At 30.2% G+C, this 18,089-nt stretch overlaps 4 protein-coding genes across 4 annotated transcripts; 3 read left to right on the forward strand and 1 right to left on the reverse strand.

The window, feature by feature from the left end:
• The first annotated feature begins 2,426 nt into the window (after positions 1–2,426).
• LOC132906832 (neuroendocrine protein 7B2) lies at positions 2,427–5,304 on the forward strand. Its single transcript, XM_060959391.1, has 5 exons — positions 2,427–2,492; positions 3,318–3,401; positions 3,524–3,878; positions 4,350–4,540; positions 4,942–5,304. The coding sequence occupies exons 1-5, from the start codon at positions 2,442–2,444 to the stop codon at positions 5,011–5,013; spliced, it is 753 nt and encodes a 250-aa protein (XP_060815374.1). The 5' UTR covers positions 2,427–2,441; the 3' UTR covers positions 5,014–5,304.
• A 1,214-nt stretch (positions 5,305–6,518) lies between these two features.
• On the reverse strand, positions 6,519–7,862 carry LOC132906841 (uncharacterized). The gene is made up of 5 exons (XM_060959400.1): positions 7,676–7,862; positions 7,494–7,600; positions 7,065–7,308; positions 6,782–6,980; positions 6,519–6,696 (listed from the first exon to the last, which is right to left on the reverse strand). The coding sequence occupies exons 1-5, from the start codon at positions 7,772–7,774 to the stop codon at positions 6,620–6,622; spliced, it is 726 nt and encodes a 241-aa protein (XP_060815383.1). The 5' UTR covers positions 7,775–7,862; the 3' UTR covers positions 6,519–6,619.
• A 481-nt stretch (positions 7,863–8,343) lies between these two features.
• LOC132906797 (intraflagellar transport protein 52 homolog) lies at positions 8,344–10,323 on the forward strand. Its single transcript, XM_060959321.1, has 6 exons — positions 8,344–8,700; positions 8,786–9,003; positions 9,082–9,190; positions 9,297–9,579; positions 9,658–9,906; positions 9,980–10,323. Exons 1-6 carry the CDS (start codon positions 8,561–8,563, stop codon positions 10,247–10,249), a joined length of 1,269 nt encoding a protein of 422 aa, XP_060815304.1. The 5' UTR covers positions 8,344–8,560; the 3' UTR covers positions 10,250–10,323.
• A 3,671-nt stretch (positions 10,324–13,994) lies between these two features.
• Positions 13,995–15,650, forward strand: LOC132906823 (nuclear transcription factor Y subunit gamma). Its single transcript, XM_060959379.1, has 5 exons — positions 13,995–14,172; positions 14,339–14,471; positions 14,552–15,019; positions 15,093–15,266; positions 15,349–15,650. The coding sequence occupies exons 1-5, from the start codon at positions 14,150–14,152 to the stop codon at positions 15,520–15,522; spliced, it is 972 nt and encodes a 323-aa protein (XP_060815362.1). The 5' UTR covers positions 13,995–14,149; the 3' UTR covers positions 15,523–15,650.
• The last annotated feature ends 2,439 nt before the right edge of the window (positions 15,651–18,089 follow it).

Genomic DNA, 18,089 nt, shown 5'->3' on the forward strand with positions numbered 1-18,089 from the left:
CTCGTACGTTTTGGTCATTTAACTGCCGATAACATTTCTATTGACGTACGTGACGAGCCCCATGCGTTTTGACGCACCAACAGGGAGACATTTGCAGAGTTATCGAACCATTCGATATCGAATCTCACGTTGAAAACACTTCTTTGTATTTTTTTATCGTTAATGTCATCGTAAAAATTGATTTTCATAAAATTTTACCTTCGTAATTTAACGATGATTTAATCTATGAAATAATAAGCAAACTGCCATTCTAATTTTAACAATTCGTGATATAAAATTTTAACGATATACAATTTTGTGTAAAGAATAAGAAACAAATTTAAAGTTATATTTCTTAATTTTTAAACGAGGTTAAATTTTTTTGTATAATTAACTTGGATAATTTTACTGTTTTGAAATATAAACAACGAGTAAGAGAAATTTGTCAACTATGGAGAACTGAGCGTAGGGATAACTGAAGATATAAGAAGTTGTATCTGATAATAAGATAATTCTTCTTTCATCTCCTTTATCTTCTTAGAGACAAGTAATCTTCTGTTCTTACACCTTTCCCTCCTCTGTGTATTTCCGGCATTTTTTCCAGAAGGTATAATACAAAATATAATAAGTGGATTATAACATTATTAGTAGATCAGATGACTATAAAATAAATAAAATAAAATTATATAAAGATCTTTCAAAAGATAGTAAGAACAAGATTTATGTTTTCGAAGATTATTAATATAAATCTCTGTTAATTATTATTAAAAAAGAAATTTTCTTAGAGAAAAATATAGATTATAAAAATATAGATATAAATACATGATCACATAACATGGGTAAAAGAAGTCGTTTATCAAAACCTACTTTAGGTATTAGTTTCCTAAAATATTGATCCAATTACTGGAGCGTGCTGCGTTTATTAAATCAAACCAATTGACGAAGACAGTTATCCAACGATTAAAAGCTAATGTTAAAAATACATAAGAAATAGCTTCAAAATTTAGTTTTTAAAATGAAAAAATACATCAGATTCCAAATGTTCGTACGTATAAACCTGCGCTATATATATAATTATAATCGTGTTTTTACAAATTTTTAATTATTTTATACTATTCTTAATTAAATTCTCCATTCTTAATTAAATTCGACTACACGATAAGACTATACATATTGCGTTATAAATATGCAACTATTCGTAGATTTCATATGAACGCAAATAGTTTGCGGTTTATTCGTTCGCTATAACAGAATGATTTGTAGACAAGACGAGATGTTCCTCTTGCGCGAGAACATGATTCAATAGAGAAGGTAATTTTCGTTGGTGGACGCGGAAACACGGTAGCAATTCGATTTCAGAAATTGAATTGGAAGTATGCAAAGCGAGACAATTACTAATGGACGTTTATATACGACCATAATGAATGCTTGGGGTCTTTTGATCTCTGAGCCCTTGTTGATGTCGTCGTTTCCATTTTGCATTTTAGTCCTTCCATCAACTGTGTCCTATGAAAGCGTTAGCATCTGTGCAATATCGATTTTGTCTTCTCGACGTTTCTCAAAAAATTTTTCACGAATTTTTGCCTCAAATTCTTGTCAAAGCAACGTTCTTTATTTATTTTTTTCACTCGTTACTGTTCTTCCGAAAATCTTACAGAAACTTAACTAAAATATTCTCTTCGAAATAATTTTCAAAAAAAAGTTTAAAAACTAACCGAAAGGATAATAATAAAAATAAGAAGTTTTCTTTTTACAAGCTTTATACAAATTTTGAAACATACTCTCTTTACAGTAATAGTAGAGAAAGAACCATTAAAATAGTAACGAGTCAATAAATAAAATGCAAATATCGATACCGAAGAGGAGAATACGACGAGGCCACGACCTATAAAAATCTTCTAAACACCCACACCAAAAAGAAAATACCAAAACCCGGAAAAAAATTCCAAAAGGCTGCCAAAAATTTGCGCATTCCAGAATCTGAAATTCCATGCGTAGCCACTTCATTCATCGAACGACGAGAATACCTCGGTCTGGTCCAGGAATTAACATGGAACCAGTGAGCCACAGACTCTCATCCTTAATAGCAGAAACCACGTCACGAGGCTCGGTTGTGGGCCGACCTTTGCTCGTAACTCGGTTTTACGAATGTGGGTTGCGAAAGAGGATCGTAGGTAGTACAGTGGCCGATGAAACCGGGGGGAAAACGGCGTGGAAAGCGTGGATCAATACCTCGATTCCGCACGAGCACAGCGCCGCTTCCGGTTGACGAAGATACCTGTACTCCTGAATCCGAACTCTAACACTCGCGAAATCTACTCGAGAATCTCGTCCCATCTTGCGATTATTCCACGATTATTGGTAAGTTTTATTCTTCGTTACTTTGCTCGAAGAGCTTTTTTATTTGTGCGTTTTGAAACAACTTGGAATATTTGAACGAAAAAGCGAAGTTGAAAATCATAATGATAGAAATTATGAGAAAGGTGGCTTATTGTTCTCGAGATTGGGTTGATGTGAGTTAATGATCGATAGTGTTGTTGCTTTTTATTGAATGTATTAAATGTTTTGTTGGTTTTTAGAAATAAAATTAATTGGTGTGAATGAAGATTGGGGGAAAATTATTTTGTTGTTATGTAGTGATACGTATAATGATTTTGATAGGTACGTTATTGCTGTGTAATATGTGTATTTAATTATTGTAAAAACGTACTTTGTGACAGATTCAAATCGAATAATTATCCAACTGAACAAGGTATAAAATACAAGATCAGATTTTAAAATTATTTCTTATATAACACTACTTATATGTATATACTATTAATTACATTAGAGTGATTCAGAAGTCAGGAACTAAAGTCGAAGACGTATCCTACTTATTTTTAGAAATGAAAAATGTCAGATCATTCGGATTTACTGTTTTATATTGTAATTATATACAAAATATATACATAACTATATCTTTTTAATTATCAATACGATAAAATGTTCATTGTACTAAAAAATTATTGAAAATTTCTTTGTAACAGTGTATAATTTTTTATAGATAGATCGTTTTGTTTTCTAGAAAATATCAACACATTATCTATGTTTGAATACGTTTAAAACGTTTTCATAAAATATTGTATCAAGGAAAGATTTTATTAGTTGCAAAAACATATTATAAATAAACGTAATTTAAAATAAATGATTTATTAAAACTTAATTATCTATCTCCACCCAATCATTCTAAACAATTAATTACAAATTAATCTAAATATTTATTAGTATTATCTTACTTATTAAGATTAACCCAAACATTTCATTCATATAGGACATTAATTGCTTTTTATCTATTCCAGCTATCACACAAAATGTATTGGGTCCTGTTTCTTTTCATAGCTGCTACTGTTCAAGCATCGGTATATTTGTCTCCACCACTTAAGGTAACATCTTGCTTATAATTCTACTTATTCTTAATATACTTCATATATCAAAGTCTTTTTACTTGATGCTCCATAGCTTACGCATATAATTTACTAATTTACTATTTATTCATTAATTTTAGGAAGAGCAATTGTTAACTGATACTCTTCTCCGAGAACTGATCAATCAAATGGGAAACGAACTGGTGGATACAGCAGATTCTTATCTGGAATATCAGGACAAACCGAAAGAAATTCCTATGGAATTACCTGCTGACTATGATGGTATAGACACTTTGAACCCCAATCCTAGCATTCGCGATCAGGAGTACTTGCAACATAGCACGTTATGGAGTCACCAACGTGTCAATAATAACGATAAGGTGGATGATAGACAGAGAATTAAACCTGGAAGCATAAAGAATATCAAGGATGAGAAAGAGAATGCTTTACCTGCATATTGCACACCACCGAATCCTTGTCCGGTTGGATATACGAGTAAGTGATTGGTTTTTTTTCCAGATTGTGATAGTATAAATAATTTGTAAAAAAATTTATAACGTTTCCGAAAGTAACCGATATAATTTATTTAACATGTTTGTTATTAACCCAACTACGTCCTCTGGATCATTATCAATTGAGTCGAGTTTCTTTTATATTAAAAGATCTCTTAAATTTGAGGAAATTATGAAAAATACATTATAGATAGTACATAATTTCCTACTTTAATTTTGTGCTAAAATTTTACTTAAAATATTAAAAATCTTTTTATTTGTTAAAACAAAGAGAATGGCATTGGAACATAAATATTCGAGGAGCATAGCAGTATTAGTGAAAGTCAACGAGATTCATGCTTATATTAATAGAGCTATAATTAAAAATATTATATATTATATTTATTATAATATAATGTATATGATGTATTTTATATTAGTTAGAAAATCTAATCGGATTATGTTTATTGTTTAGGTGAAAATAATTGTATCGTGAATTTCGAAAATACAGCGGCATTCAGCCGGGATTATCAAAACGCGCAAGATTGTATGTGTGACACGGAACACATGTTGGATTGTCCGGTTGACTCCGCAAACAGCAACAGTATGCCAAGCATGCATATCCCAAACTCTAATTTCAACCAAATCGTCGATCAATTCCAGGTTGTAAGAAATATATTTAATTTTTTTAGATTGAATTATCTGATCAAAGCGATAAAAGGATAATGAAAAACAACCCTTAAATAATCGCCAAACATTTATATCTAAGTTTTTCTTTAATCGTTATCCTTGTTTTCTCTATCTTGAATGCACCTAGAAATAATAAACTTTCGTCGCAAAATTGTAAAAAGGGTGAATTTTATGTGACGTTCGGAATAGAGAAAGTAATAAATTGTAAATATATTTAAAACAAAGAATAAACAACATTTGCTTTTTCAAAGTAAACTTTTAATCTTTTAATTTGAGTTATATCTTTTATTTAAAGTTTTATTCTTATTTTAATTTTCGGTTAATTACACATTAATGTAGATAATAGATTTTATGTAACTTTTAATATATTATTTCAGGAAGAAAATCCGTTTTTCCGAGGTGAAAAGTTGCCGATCGCGGCGAAGAAAGGTTTAAATGTCGTCTATTAAAATACCAGGTATATTCCACTGGAGACTATTAAGATGCAAGGATTGCGAAACTTTACAGTATTTTAACATATATCAAAAAACATCCTCAGTCACAAGTGTGATTCAGTAAAAGGAAAAACACAGAGAATCATAAATGAATTTGCAGCTAGAACAGATTTTACATAATCTGGAAACCTGGTGCTAAATAAGATTACATAAATATTTTAATATCATATTACTAATTTTAATGCAGAGTAACGACTTCAAATCAGTGTACATATATTAAACAAGAGATATATTAAATATTCTAAATGTGTTATATTTTGAAGAAATATATATGTCGGAGATGAAAGAACACCGGAGCCTTTCTTTAAGAATGTTTGGAAAAGTCCCCAATACTTTAGTCCAGACTTTTTATTATAGCCGTACTTAAACAATAAAACTGAGAAATAACTATTTATGAATTAAGTCAATATGATTATCCCAGATTTATGACAGTGGGCTTAGGCTCGAAGTGACATAATGGGTCACTGAACGTAGCTACAGTCACGGGAGAGACGTGTACCTAACAGAGGTATGAAGTAATTAAATAACTCTCCTTAAAAACAGGAATGGACCTGAGGGATACAGAGAGATACGGAGAGGAGTATATAAGGGCAGCTCCACTTGGACTGACGCTCAATCCGATAAGTTCGACTAGTACAGGGAACATGTGCGTCAAGTTAAAAATCACACTCGTCATCCCGTTGACCGTGTATTCGTTATCGAACCTAAATTCATCGTCATCAACATCTCGATCACTCAATCATCGATATTACTTGTTAACTTCTGTAATACATTCCCATAAATAAACATCATCTGGTATAAGACAACTATGGACAACTCGCAGCAAGGCTCATTACACGCCCCGTTTTCCAAGGACGACCCGACATGTATATTCTGCTCCTAAAAATTAATTACTAAATTTCTATTAATCCACAAATTCTCTAGAATCTATAATACTATTGCTGTTTCTCAAGAAAATAAGTATTGACAATTATGTTTGATAATTATGTTAGATAATTGATCTATCTATAAAATATATTTGTAATATCTTTTTTTCGATAACACACTTAACGTTTGAGCTATATCTGTAAGATAAGAATTTTATAAATATATTATGTACTTACCAGTTGTACTTTATTTTCACAGTAATGTAAAATCAAGTATTATCCTTATTATTTACAATATTCAAAAATATATACGTATTTTAAAATGATGCATCGAAATTTATTTCTATACATACAAAATATGTAAACTATATCAAGAACGTTAATTTAGCATATTATATATTTATATGCTATATCATTTGTACAGTTTTTATATAAATTATACAATTAATTTACTGCACAAAATCCATTAAAATTTCTTCAATAATTACAAGCATGTAGTATCACTACAATAAAATCCGCTACTAATAAATAAGTTAATAAGTTACATCAATTTGATTTAATTAAACTAAATCAATTAAGGTATATTTATATATATCAGTTAAAATAAATTTAATTGTCCTTATACAAATTATATTAAATTATAAATTTAAATTATATTAAAAAGTAAAAAGCAGCTTAAAATATTGAAAATTCTGTTATTGCTTCCTAAAACTTTTCAGTATTGGATATATATTGTTTAGTGCATCCTGCAGTTCAGCTCGATTCTTTGCTCCTAAAATGTTATTATGTGTATTTAGAATAGTCTTAATAATAAAAAAGAAGAATGATTAAAAAGCAACATTTTAATTCATTCTCACCTGTTAATACAATTTTACCATTTACAAATATAAGCAATACGACTCTTGGTGATACCATTCTATATATAAGACCTGGATAAAGCTCAGGTTCATAACTAGAAAATTGACCATGTATATGATTTAAATTTTCTAGTTTAATTGGAAATTTTAAATCACATGTAGCAACTATATTTTGTATTTTAAAATTAAAAAACTTGACCTGCAACAACATATAATAAAAATAAAATATTATTAATTTATTATTTTTTTGTCTATTTAGCATACACTATATAATACTTCTTACTGTAAAACCTAGCTTCTGAATTATTCTTGCAAACTTCCTTGTCGCTAGAAAAGAGTCCTCTTCGCATCTAGCTCCTGTACACACTAACTTTCCTGAATGAAAAATCAATGCAGTAGCTCTAGGATTTATAATTCTCATGACCAAACCCGTAAATCTTGCTGGATTATATTCAGAATTTCTCGTCCTTGTATTTATGTACATAAGTGGTAATTCTATGCCTAAATTGACTGTAGAAACTACATTTCTGAAAGAAAAGGAAGAAAGTTTCGCTACATATCATACATCTATTTTTTAAATTTTAAATAAAATAATAATCATTTTTATTTAAGGGACATTAAATTTATTTATCCCTTATAAAATTTATTCACACACAGAAAGGATAATTTTTATGAAAATAGGAAAGATTTATAATTCTAATAATTATGTTACTGTAAACATGGTTCTATCACTTCTTTTGTACTATTAGCTGGAGTCATTGGATTTATCAGTGACTGGGGGTTCAAATTTTGTGATGTACTTGGCCGCGGAACATTAGTCTGGAATAAAATATAAGAGTAAAAAGAAGAATATAAGAACAAGTGCACACTGTATGAACATATTTATTAATTTACTGTTTGCGGTGGACCCATCAAGTTATCCTCCCCAGCATTTTTTGCAGGGCTACCAAGTAACTTCTTTAACTCATTATCTTCTTGTACAATCGCAGTCATTTTGTGTGAGCTAACTCTTAAATCAGAATGCCCACAATCATGCGGATCACCAACCCTTTTAAACACTGCTCACAATTATGCTGTCAACTACTATATTATGACGCCATCTACCCTACATGAAATCAGCTGATCTTTTAGATGCATTTTGTCCATTCATGAAACTTATCGTATTTACATATGTATTACCTGAAATTACATACATACATATACAATTTGTAAAATATCTGTAAATCTGCTTGTAATTGTAAATTACAAAAAATAAATAACTCTTTTATTTTTAATCTAGATGTGTTTGAATTTTCTCCCTATTTCTCTAAATAATTTTTAATATCATTTTCAAAATTATTTTCCCTCTGAATCTGTCGAGTGATTTTTTTTAAATATGGATAACTTAAAATGCTCGAACTTCCCTCTTTTTATATTTTCCAAAATAATTTTACAAACATTTCCCAAATGTAACAAAATAATTAAGATTCATTTTTTTTATATTTATTGTTTAACTGTTTAATAGAATATTATGAATCATTGTAAAATCAATGTTTTTTAATATATACGGCTCTGATGTATATCTATACTGTCAACCAATTACATTTAAAAGTTTGATATGTTTCTGGTTGCCACTAACAACAAGAAATTGTATATAAGCATATATTTCTAAGTGAATCTTTGATTAATAATACGATAAGAAAGATAAAAGATAAAATAAGGATAAAGGGATATTAAGAATCGTTTTGAAATTTATTTATTGATACTTATTCAATTCATAATAATAAGGTGACAATCGCTATGAGCTCAATTTTTGGCGGCAGTGATAGCAACAATAATTTAAATGTCATTATTTTTGATGCGTCAAAAAATGAAAGGAAAATGAACGAAGAATTTAAAATACTCCAAAGGAAGTTGAAATCAAAATGGAAATTCGTCGAGTAATGCATTACTACTTATATATTGTGGTTATACTTAAATTTAATTAAAAACAAAATACCTTTAACAATTATTGTTATATTTCAGAAACAACGATATTTTAACAGAGGAATTGTTATCGACGTGCAAAATATTAGTATTGCCTGGTCCACGAAATAAATTTACAGAATTAGAAATGAATTCTATTAGAACGTTCTTAAATTCTGGTGGACATGTTTTAGTTATGCTAGGCGAAGGTGGTGAAAAAAAATCAAATACTAATGTAAACTTTTTATTGGAAGAATTTGGCATAATGGTGAACAATGGTATTTCATTGTAAAAGTCTTAAATGAAAGTGAAATTAAAAAAAATTTACATACTCTTGCTTATTATTTAATTTTTAGATAGTGTTATACGCATGAGTTACAGCCAAACAATGCATCCAAAGGAATGTTTAATTTCTCAAGGAATGTCAAATAAATCTATATTTCTAAAAAATAGCAATGAATACATGTAAATCACATAAATACAAAATATTGTTTAATTTACTTATTTGATTTAATTGGTTTATTACACAAAAATGATGATAATAATTTATTTTTAATTTATCTTATTTCAGAGACATGAACTTTTTGTATCCATATGGTGCAACTTTAAATGTAGTGCAGCCATCAATAGTTGCGTTATCAAGTGGATCACTAGCAATTCCAACAAATAGACCTATTTCTGCTTTTCATTATAATGAACGCAATGGTGGAAAATTGCTTGTTTTAGGTTCTTCAAGAATGTTAACCGACACATATATTGAAAAAGAAAAAAATGATTCATTAAGACAAATGATCTTTGACTTTTTTGAATCAAAAGATATTGTAATCAAAGAATCTCAAATGGATGATATAGATGTAAGTTTCTATATTACAATAGTTACTGAAATCTAAAATGATTATTTATAGTTATCAATGACAATATTATTTATGTAGTTCTGGGAATATAATTTTATACCAGATATAACACAACAAGCTGATAATCCAAAAGTATGCACTCAAGATATGGATATAATGGATAATCCTCGTGATTATACCAAATTATTTAAACATCATCTTTATTCAATAAACTTAGACATGATACCAGTTTGTATAAAGGCTTATGAAGTGCTTGGCGTAAAACATGAACCACTTAGTCTAATTCCACCACATTTTGAGGCCCCATTACCAGCCACACAAGCTTCGGTAAAACCTATTATTGTTTATTACAATTATTCATCTTAAATAAGAATTATGACATAAAAATTTATTTATGCAGGTATTTCCACCAAGTTTCCAAGAATTACCACCACCAGCTCTGGAATTATTTGATTTAGATGAAGCTTTCAGTTCTGATTTATTGAAATTATCACAATTAACAAATAAATATATGGCAACAAAAACTTTATCCAAAGACGCAGAATTAGATCATTACATTCGTGAATTTGGAAGTATTGTTAGAATAAGTAATTCTGACACCCATACAGCTAAAGAAGTATTAAATGCAGTTTTTCAAAGTATTTGTAGTTACAAAGCTATGCATGAATGAGGATATTAAAAATTGTATATATTGTGTATTTCTCATCCTACTTTTATAATATAAATGTACAGATATATATACAATTGAGAGATTATTTTTTACTAGTTAAAATCTTTAATTATCTTTAATTATATTTAATTCTTCCTTATTGCAAAATTTAATTTCATAAAAGTAAAAATTAGAGCAATACATATTTATTGACTTTATAGCACCTAGCCTCCAACCTAACATAAAAAAAAAGGTATGACTGATTTTCTTGATTTAATCCTTATGATTTAACTATTCATACCTAATAATCATATTACATTCCTCGTCAAAAAGATAACCCAGGTGTGCTATCTTTAATTTCTCAATGAAATGTGTAAAGTTTTTCATCTGTAACGTATAATATCAAAACATTATGAGCTCAGAATATGCGGTTCATTGAAAATAATTAAAAATATTATGAGGTTTAGTGTATAATATAAAAAATTGTTTTAAGAACGAAATGATAACACATGTACAATAAAAAAATAATAATCAACATAAATTGTAACTAACAATAATTACTTATCAAACATATATACTTATTTAATAATGAGTACATCCCCCTTTATTTTCTATTACTTCTATTACATAAGTTGGTATCGATTTATATAGTTTCTAAATATAATTTTGTCTCAACGTATCCTATTCGCGTACAATTGCATTTTTTAATTCTTGTACGTGTTGATACTGCTTTCCATTCGCAAATACGCCGTGAACAAGTTCTGCAATTTTCAATAATATTAAAGTCCGGGGAGCGTGCAGGCCAGGCCACAGCAAAATAGATATATTACTTTCATTAAAATATGATTGGACCAATCTTGATGTGTGTACAGGTGCATTATTTTGTTGAAAGATGTAATCAGGTCCAGAAATACGTTCTGCATGATTATTTATTTGTTCTTTGATTAAATTTAAGTATCAGACACTATTCATTCTCTCATCGATGAACTTGATACTTGTCTTGCCGAAATAACCGATGCCAGCCCAAACCATCACGCTGCCTCCTCCCATTTGTCGTCGAATTGCTGACATTGTCTCTTTTCTTGTGTTATAAAAATAATATTGGGACCCATCAGGACCATCCAAGTTGAATCTTTTTCGTCTAAACATAGTACCCTTCTTTATTTCTTTTTCCAATGCATTCTTTCTTTTGCAAAGCGTAAACGTTCTGCTTTGTGTTTCGTTATTAACGAAGGTTTTTTTTTCAATTTTAATATCTTAAGCACCCCTTAATATCTTAGCAAGATAGTAGAACTCGACTTGAACACTTGAAACACTGGCACTAACACTGGATTTTTCCATTATTTGCTTCGTTGTTAACTGAGAGTTGGAAGCTACACGCAAAATTGCTCGCTTATCACAGCCGACCAGTACTTTTCTTTTTGCCATGATCTTCAACATTTTTTAATAAATTGTGTATTACTCTACGACTTCTTATTACTGTCGATATTTTTGCTACTGATAACTGTTACTGTTTTAGTTCAAGAATTTGCTTTTTTTTCAGACTCGTTTAATTTTTTTCCGCGTCCCATACTTACAAATTTATATAATATTGTACTGTAATCTTTACTCGTTGATAGATCATGAACTACTGAGCAATTTCTAAATATATTAACAGAGTGTGTTATCATCTTGACCTTAGTATGGAACAGTTTTTCTTTGTTGTATACAAAACATCTACGACATTGTGGCTTATTTCCAGCAAGCCGCATATTCTGAGCTCATAACGTTTTTATATTATACATTACAGACGAAAAACTTTACACGCGTCGTTGAGAAATTAAAGATAGCATACCTGGGTTATTCATGCTTAAATGATTTTATCCTCATTTGTGCACAAATCTCAAAATTAAAAACTACACTACAAACAAAGTTTTTTTTCTTTTTTTTATTTTATTTTGGTTTTTACAATTTGTCCTGAAGGACATTTGGTAAAGTGTTATATCTCATTGGTAAATAAAAAAAAAAAATAAAATAAAATAACTACAAACAAAGTGTGTACTGACCAGACTTGAGTGAAACAGATAAGCTGATAAATTCATGCTGCATCCTAACACCTCGTCTAGGAATATATACACCCTTGGACAAAAAGATAGCACATGTGTGCTATCATTAATTTCTCATAGATAGAGTCCGAATTTCCCAAGTTTGACGAATGGCATATAAACAGTACCTTGTAGTAATAAGGTATATGAGCTTGAAACTGTATCTTCGCTATTCCTCTTGTATTTATCAACAATGATTGTGAAATCCGGTCGGCGAAATGATAGCACACTTTCAAAAGTTGTAGTGTTTATTATCTACTAAATTGTACAAAAATAAAAAACCTTTTAAAATTTAATAATGTGTGGATCCTCCCTTATTCTCCACCACCTCCAGCATTCGTTTCGGCAAAGAACAATATAGTTTTCTAATATAATCCAGCGATATATTTCTCCATTCCTCTTCAAGGCACTTTTTTAACTGATTAATACTTTCAAATTGCCTATTTTCTCTATAAACGGCATTGCTTAATTTACTCCAACAGTTTTCGATTATGTTTAAATCGGGGGAGCATGCAGGCCAGTCCAAAACTGCAATATTTTCTGTTGAAAAATATTCTTTCACAACCTTAGCGGTGTGAACTGCAGCATTATCTTGCTGAAAAATAAAATCTTGTCTCGCAATATGTGTTGCGTACTTTGCAATTTGATTTTGTATCAAATTACGATAGGTTATAGCATTCATCTTGCTGCGAATTGATATTAAATCAGTCTTTCCGTTATACCCAATACCTGCCCAAAGCATAATGCTACCTCCACCCATTTGACGCCGTATTTGTGACAATTTTTTTTTTCTTACATCATGATAGTAAAAATTGAATCCATCTGGGCCATCTAAATTAAATCTTTTTTTATCTGTAAATATAACTTTCCTCCACTTCTTGTTCCACCGTATATGTTCTTTTGCAAAATATAATCGATGCTCCTTGTGAATCTGCTTTAGAGCTGGTCTTCGTTTTAATTTCATCCGCTTTATGTGCGCGGATTGTTGTGGTACACGTCTGACATTCCGAGGATTAGTTTTTACGCCAACTTTTTCTGCAATTTCACGTGACGTGAGAAGCGAATTTGACGCGGCACGTAAAATTGCACGTTTTTCACGAGTACTAATCGCGGAAGGTCTCCCACTGCTTTTTTTTGTTCCATAATTATTTACATCTTTCAGTAAATTATAAATGACTTTCCGACTTCTACTGAGAACTTTTGCAATTTTAGAAATAGTAAAGTTTTCTTTCTTTAATTTCAAAACTGTTTGAATCTCTTCACTATTTAGCTGTTTTCCACGTCCCATTGTTTGAATCGAAATTTGTAAGGTTTCTAATGAAATTCTTCTACTTTTCACTACGTCTACACCACTCAGAATACACAGAAATACTAAGGAATGGAAACAAAATGCTTGGTGTGCTATCATTTCGCCGACCGGATTTCACAATCATTGTTGATAAATACAAGAGGAATAGCGAAGATACAGTTTCAAGCTCATATACCTTATTACTACAAGGTACTGTTTATATGCCATTCGTCAAACTTGGGAAATTCGGACTCTATCTATGAGAAATTAATGATAGCACACATGTGCTATCTTTTTGTCCAAGGGTGTACACAAACCATGAATCTGCACATTAGTGCCATCTGTCGTCGATATATTAAAATTCAAAGTAGAATAAAATTGATTATCATGACGGTATAATCACTGGTGCAAATAATAATTGTATGTGAATTTGTTAAGATCAACGAAGTATAACATTTATAGTTTACATAGTGTTGATTTTAAACGACAGTATGATTTTCAAAGTTTAAAATATTTTGTTTTATATCATTTCGACAATATTTATAAAGGATGTCGGTATTCTTTGTAAATGCGTAAGTAAAACTGTTTATTTGTATATTATTAGGTTATGTGGCTCTTTTTTGTAAGCAAAAAGTAACACGTTATTTTATAAAAATATAGTGTGTTGTATATTAAATACATTATAATATTGTAATATAAATGAGTGCATTACTTATTACTTTATATACATTTATCTAGCAACCAAGATAGTGAAGTTGAAGGTGATTCAAATGGAGACTTACAAATTGCATCACCTGGTAATTCTGAGGCTCAACAAGCTTTGACTCAGTTTTGGCCTAAAGTTACAGAAGAAATTAAAAAAATTACTACGGTAAATAACAATTTCGATATCATATATGTTATAATATAATTATTATATATTCCTATTTTTATTTACTATTGAATTCATAGATGGATCTAAAAACACAATCATTGCCATTGGCTAGGATAAAAAAGATAATGAAACTGGATGGTGATGTAAAGATGATAAGCGCAGAGGCTCCTATGTTATTTTCTAAAGCAGCAGAAATCTTTATACATGAACTAACATTAAGAGCATGGGTACATACAGAAGATAATAAAAGACGTACTCTCCAAAGAAATGATATAGCAATGGCTATAACTAAGTATGATCAATTTGATTTTCTAATTGATATAGTGCCTAGAGATGAATTGAAACAAAGTAAAGCACAAACTGAAAGTACAGTTCGTACTTCTATGAACTCAGATCAAGTACATTACTACTTTCAATTAGCACAGCAACAAGCTTCTGCCAACCAAAATGTACAAAGCAGTAATGCTACTACACAACCTATACAAATTGTACAACCCTCTACTGGACAAATACAAACAATAAACATTGGTAGTCCTGTAGAACAGGTATATATTTTTGTAAAATATTTTGATTCCATTAAACAAAATTATATTTATTAATCGTATACTTTAATTACAGGAAAGTACAACTGCAAGTACAGCACAAACAGTAACAGTGCAAAATCCACAACAATCATCCGGTCAACAGATTATACAATTACAGCAAGCTCAACAAACACCTACAACACAAACTGGGGGAATACAAATTGTACAACAAATTGTAACACCTAGTGGAGAAATTCAACAAATACCGGTATGTATATTTTTTAGTGACTAATAAGAGTTTATTATTAATCTATATATGTTTATTTATTCAATTTCATCTATGATTTTAGATACAATTAACGCCTCAACAACTTCAGATGATTCGTATGCAAGTACAAGGTGGAAGTAACCAACCAATCATAATTCAAACTGCTCCCATACAAGCTCAACCTCAACTGATACAGGTTGCGCAAGGTGCTCAAGCACCCGTCTTTCTACAAGCTAGTGGAACTGACAATGAGTAAATATTAATTAATTTTAAGGACTATTTAATATTTAGTACTATATAATTCTAAAGAAAGAAACCGGATGAAATAATAAAAATAAGCTTGTATGGTAAGGAATAAAATTTTTTGTAAATTATTCCTAGAAAGAGCGTTTTATAACTTATTTCCTTATTAAACCACAATATCGCAAAAACAAAATTAAATATTAACAAATTTATGAATCTATATATTTCATTTAGATGGATTTAAAATTATAAGCTTATACCAGAAGTGTTATATGGTTTAAAACTTAGCAATTAAAGCATTTTTCGATAAAAGTGAAATTTTGTAATCATTTAACTACTTGGAGAGCTGTTTTCAAGAACGAATATATATCGCGGAGCGGTTATAAGATGCCGATCGAAGGATTGTCACTGAAGCGAAATGAAGTGAATTGAAGCGAAGTAAAGTGAAGAATAAAGATAAGCAGCCAACGTAAGATGTAATCTGATTCGTACGTCGCGTTCCTTAGCCGCTGGCTGCTTCGCATGGCTGAGCTTAGGACTGGCTGGTGCAACTTGTATTATGTTTCACGTTGCTGCGGTTCTTGTCTGGCAAGTCTTGAGCTCGGAGCCTTCAACAGTTCCGAAACGTCACATAGTTATAAATATATTGAAATTTATCCAAATGCAAATTGTGTTAAATAGTTTTTGATTGCTCAATCATACAATATAATAAACTAGGAAAATATTTCATAAATATAATGTAATTTAAAAATGTTATAAGACAAAGTTTAGGAAATCGAAATTCCTTATAAGTAATTAGTTATTTTTCATGGTTATAATAAATATAATTCTATTAATATTAAATTGTAAAATATTAATCATTAATTCATATATCTTCGTAATTAAAAGATTAAAGACCAAATATTGGCAAAACGCATCAGAAAAATGCTTACATAGAAATTTATTATACATTTCCGAAATCATAAAAGATCATTGTTACATAAACTAAAAATATCGAACTATCATTATCAAATTATTATAGCTTGATGAATATTTCCATCGCTACGGAGAATAACGGAAGGATGATTGCCCAAGCAGGAAGACTAAGAGATGAGGAAGAGGGTAAAGAGGATGGTGGCACGTCCTGAAGTCCTTTTATTAGCACGGAACAAAGACGTGCTCCATTTAGAGACGTTGCCACCATGGTTCTGGTTGCCAGGGAAACCTCGTGCGCGCAATGTTGCAGTCTCAAACGTACTCTCCAGAGATTTTAATTCTTACTTCGAGAACGCTTCGATGGGTCTTTCCACCTCGCGATCTACGCCACTGCTTGAATACTCGGATTTCACGACATGTTTACAAAGATCCTAGAGATAAGTTGAGAATGGCCGCCGCAGCCCATGCCTCCTCCATGGGTGTAAGGTGACAGCTGCCTGCGCCTGCGTTACATGCACACAGGGTGTCCGAAAATTAGCTTGCCATCTCGTTTATGATTTATGCTCACGCTGTTAATTAAGAGCGACATTCGCAAGCGCGCTTAAAATTCGTGACTTAATTCCCAATACTGCGAATTATAGCAACACCATAACGTATTAATTAAACGTACGTATTAAATATTATACAACAAAATTTATCAATCAAATTTTTGTAAAAAATCAAATAAGACAAATAAATCATTTATGTTTGAAAAGATTTTTCAACATTGACAAAATTTTCCATTCGTTCTGCTCTTAACGAACAATTTTATTGCTATCACTAATTCTGGGAATTCTAGGACGTATAATCATAAAACTTTTGCCTTTCTAACTGGCTACTCTCGAAGTAGTAAATTATATCCGCAACATGAATTGACATTTTCGAATTGCACACCCAATATAAGCTAACATACGTTCATACATACCTACCTAGACGAATCTACCAATGTGTGTGCGCTCGAACCCCACCCCCACATACACATACACAAGAAAGAGAAAGAAATATCTCGCTTACTTAGCTGGGGCTGAACTCACCCGCAGGATCTCTACACGTGTGTGCACTTATTTTAGCAGGATCTTATCGTAAAGATGTGTCGTTCGACGAGAAACAAAAGACCACCTTTTTAAACGAAAAAAGAAGGAAGGCACTTTCACATTTTTCTCCAAACTAGATTTATGGCAGTTCCTTGTGCTTAATATTTCATGTAAAATGATGCACTTATACACACGTAAATATATTTTACAATTAAAATATGTATGTCAAGTTTATTTTTAATTTTTTATTAGTAATGCAATTATAACAATACTGCGTTATGACACTTGTTATAAACTTTTTCTATAAAAAAGAAAAATTATAGTAAAGTTCAATGAACTTCAGTTGCGAAACTTGTCAATAATTATTCTTTCCTCGCAATTCTTTTTTTTTCATATGGTGTTTTAATCAACTTTGATACTACATAAAATTACAATTTTAAGTTTCTTCAATACTCAACACAACAACACAAAATTCTGGTCCATTTAAAAATTATCACATCAATTGTAATTACAATTTTCAGAATATTCTTATAAATTCTTATAAAAAAAGATAAAATTACGCTACTATATAATTATTTCAATAAGAAGAACT

This window comes from Bombus pascuorum, chromosome 1 (genome assembly GCF_905332965.1).
Source record: "Bombus pascuorum chromosome 1, iyBomPasc1.1, whole genome shotgun sequence".
NCBI lineage: Eukaryota > Metazoa > Arthropoda > Insecta > Hymenoptera > Apidae > Bombus > Bombus pascuorum.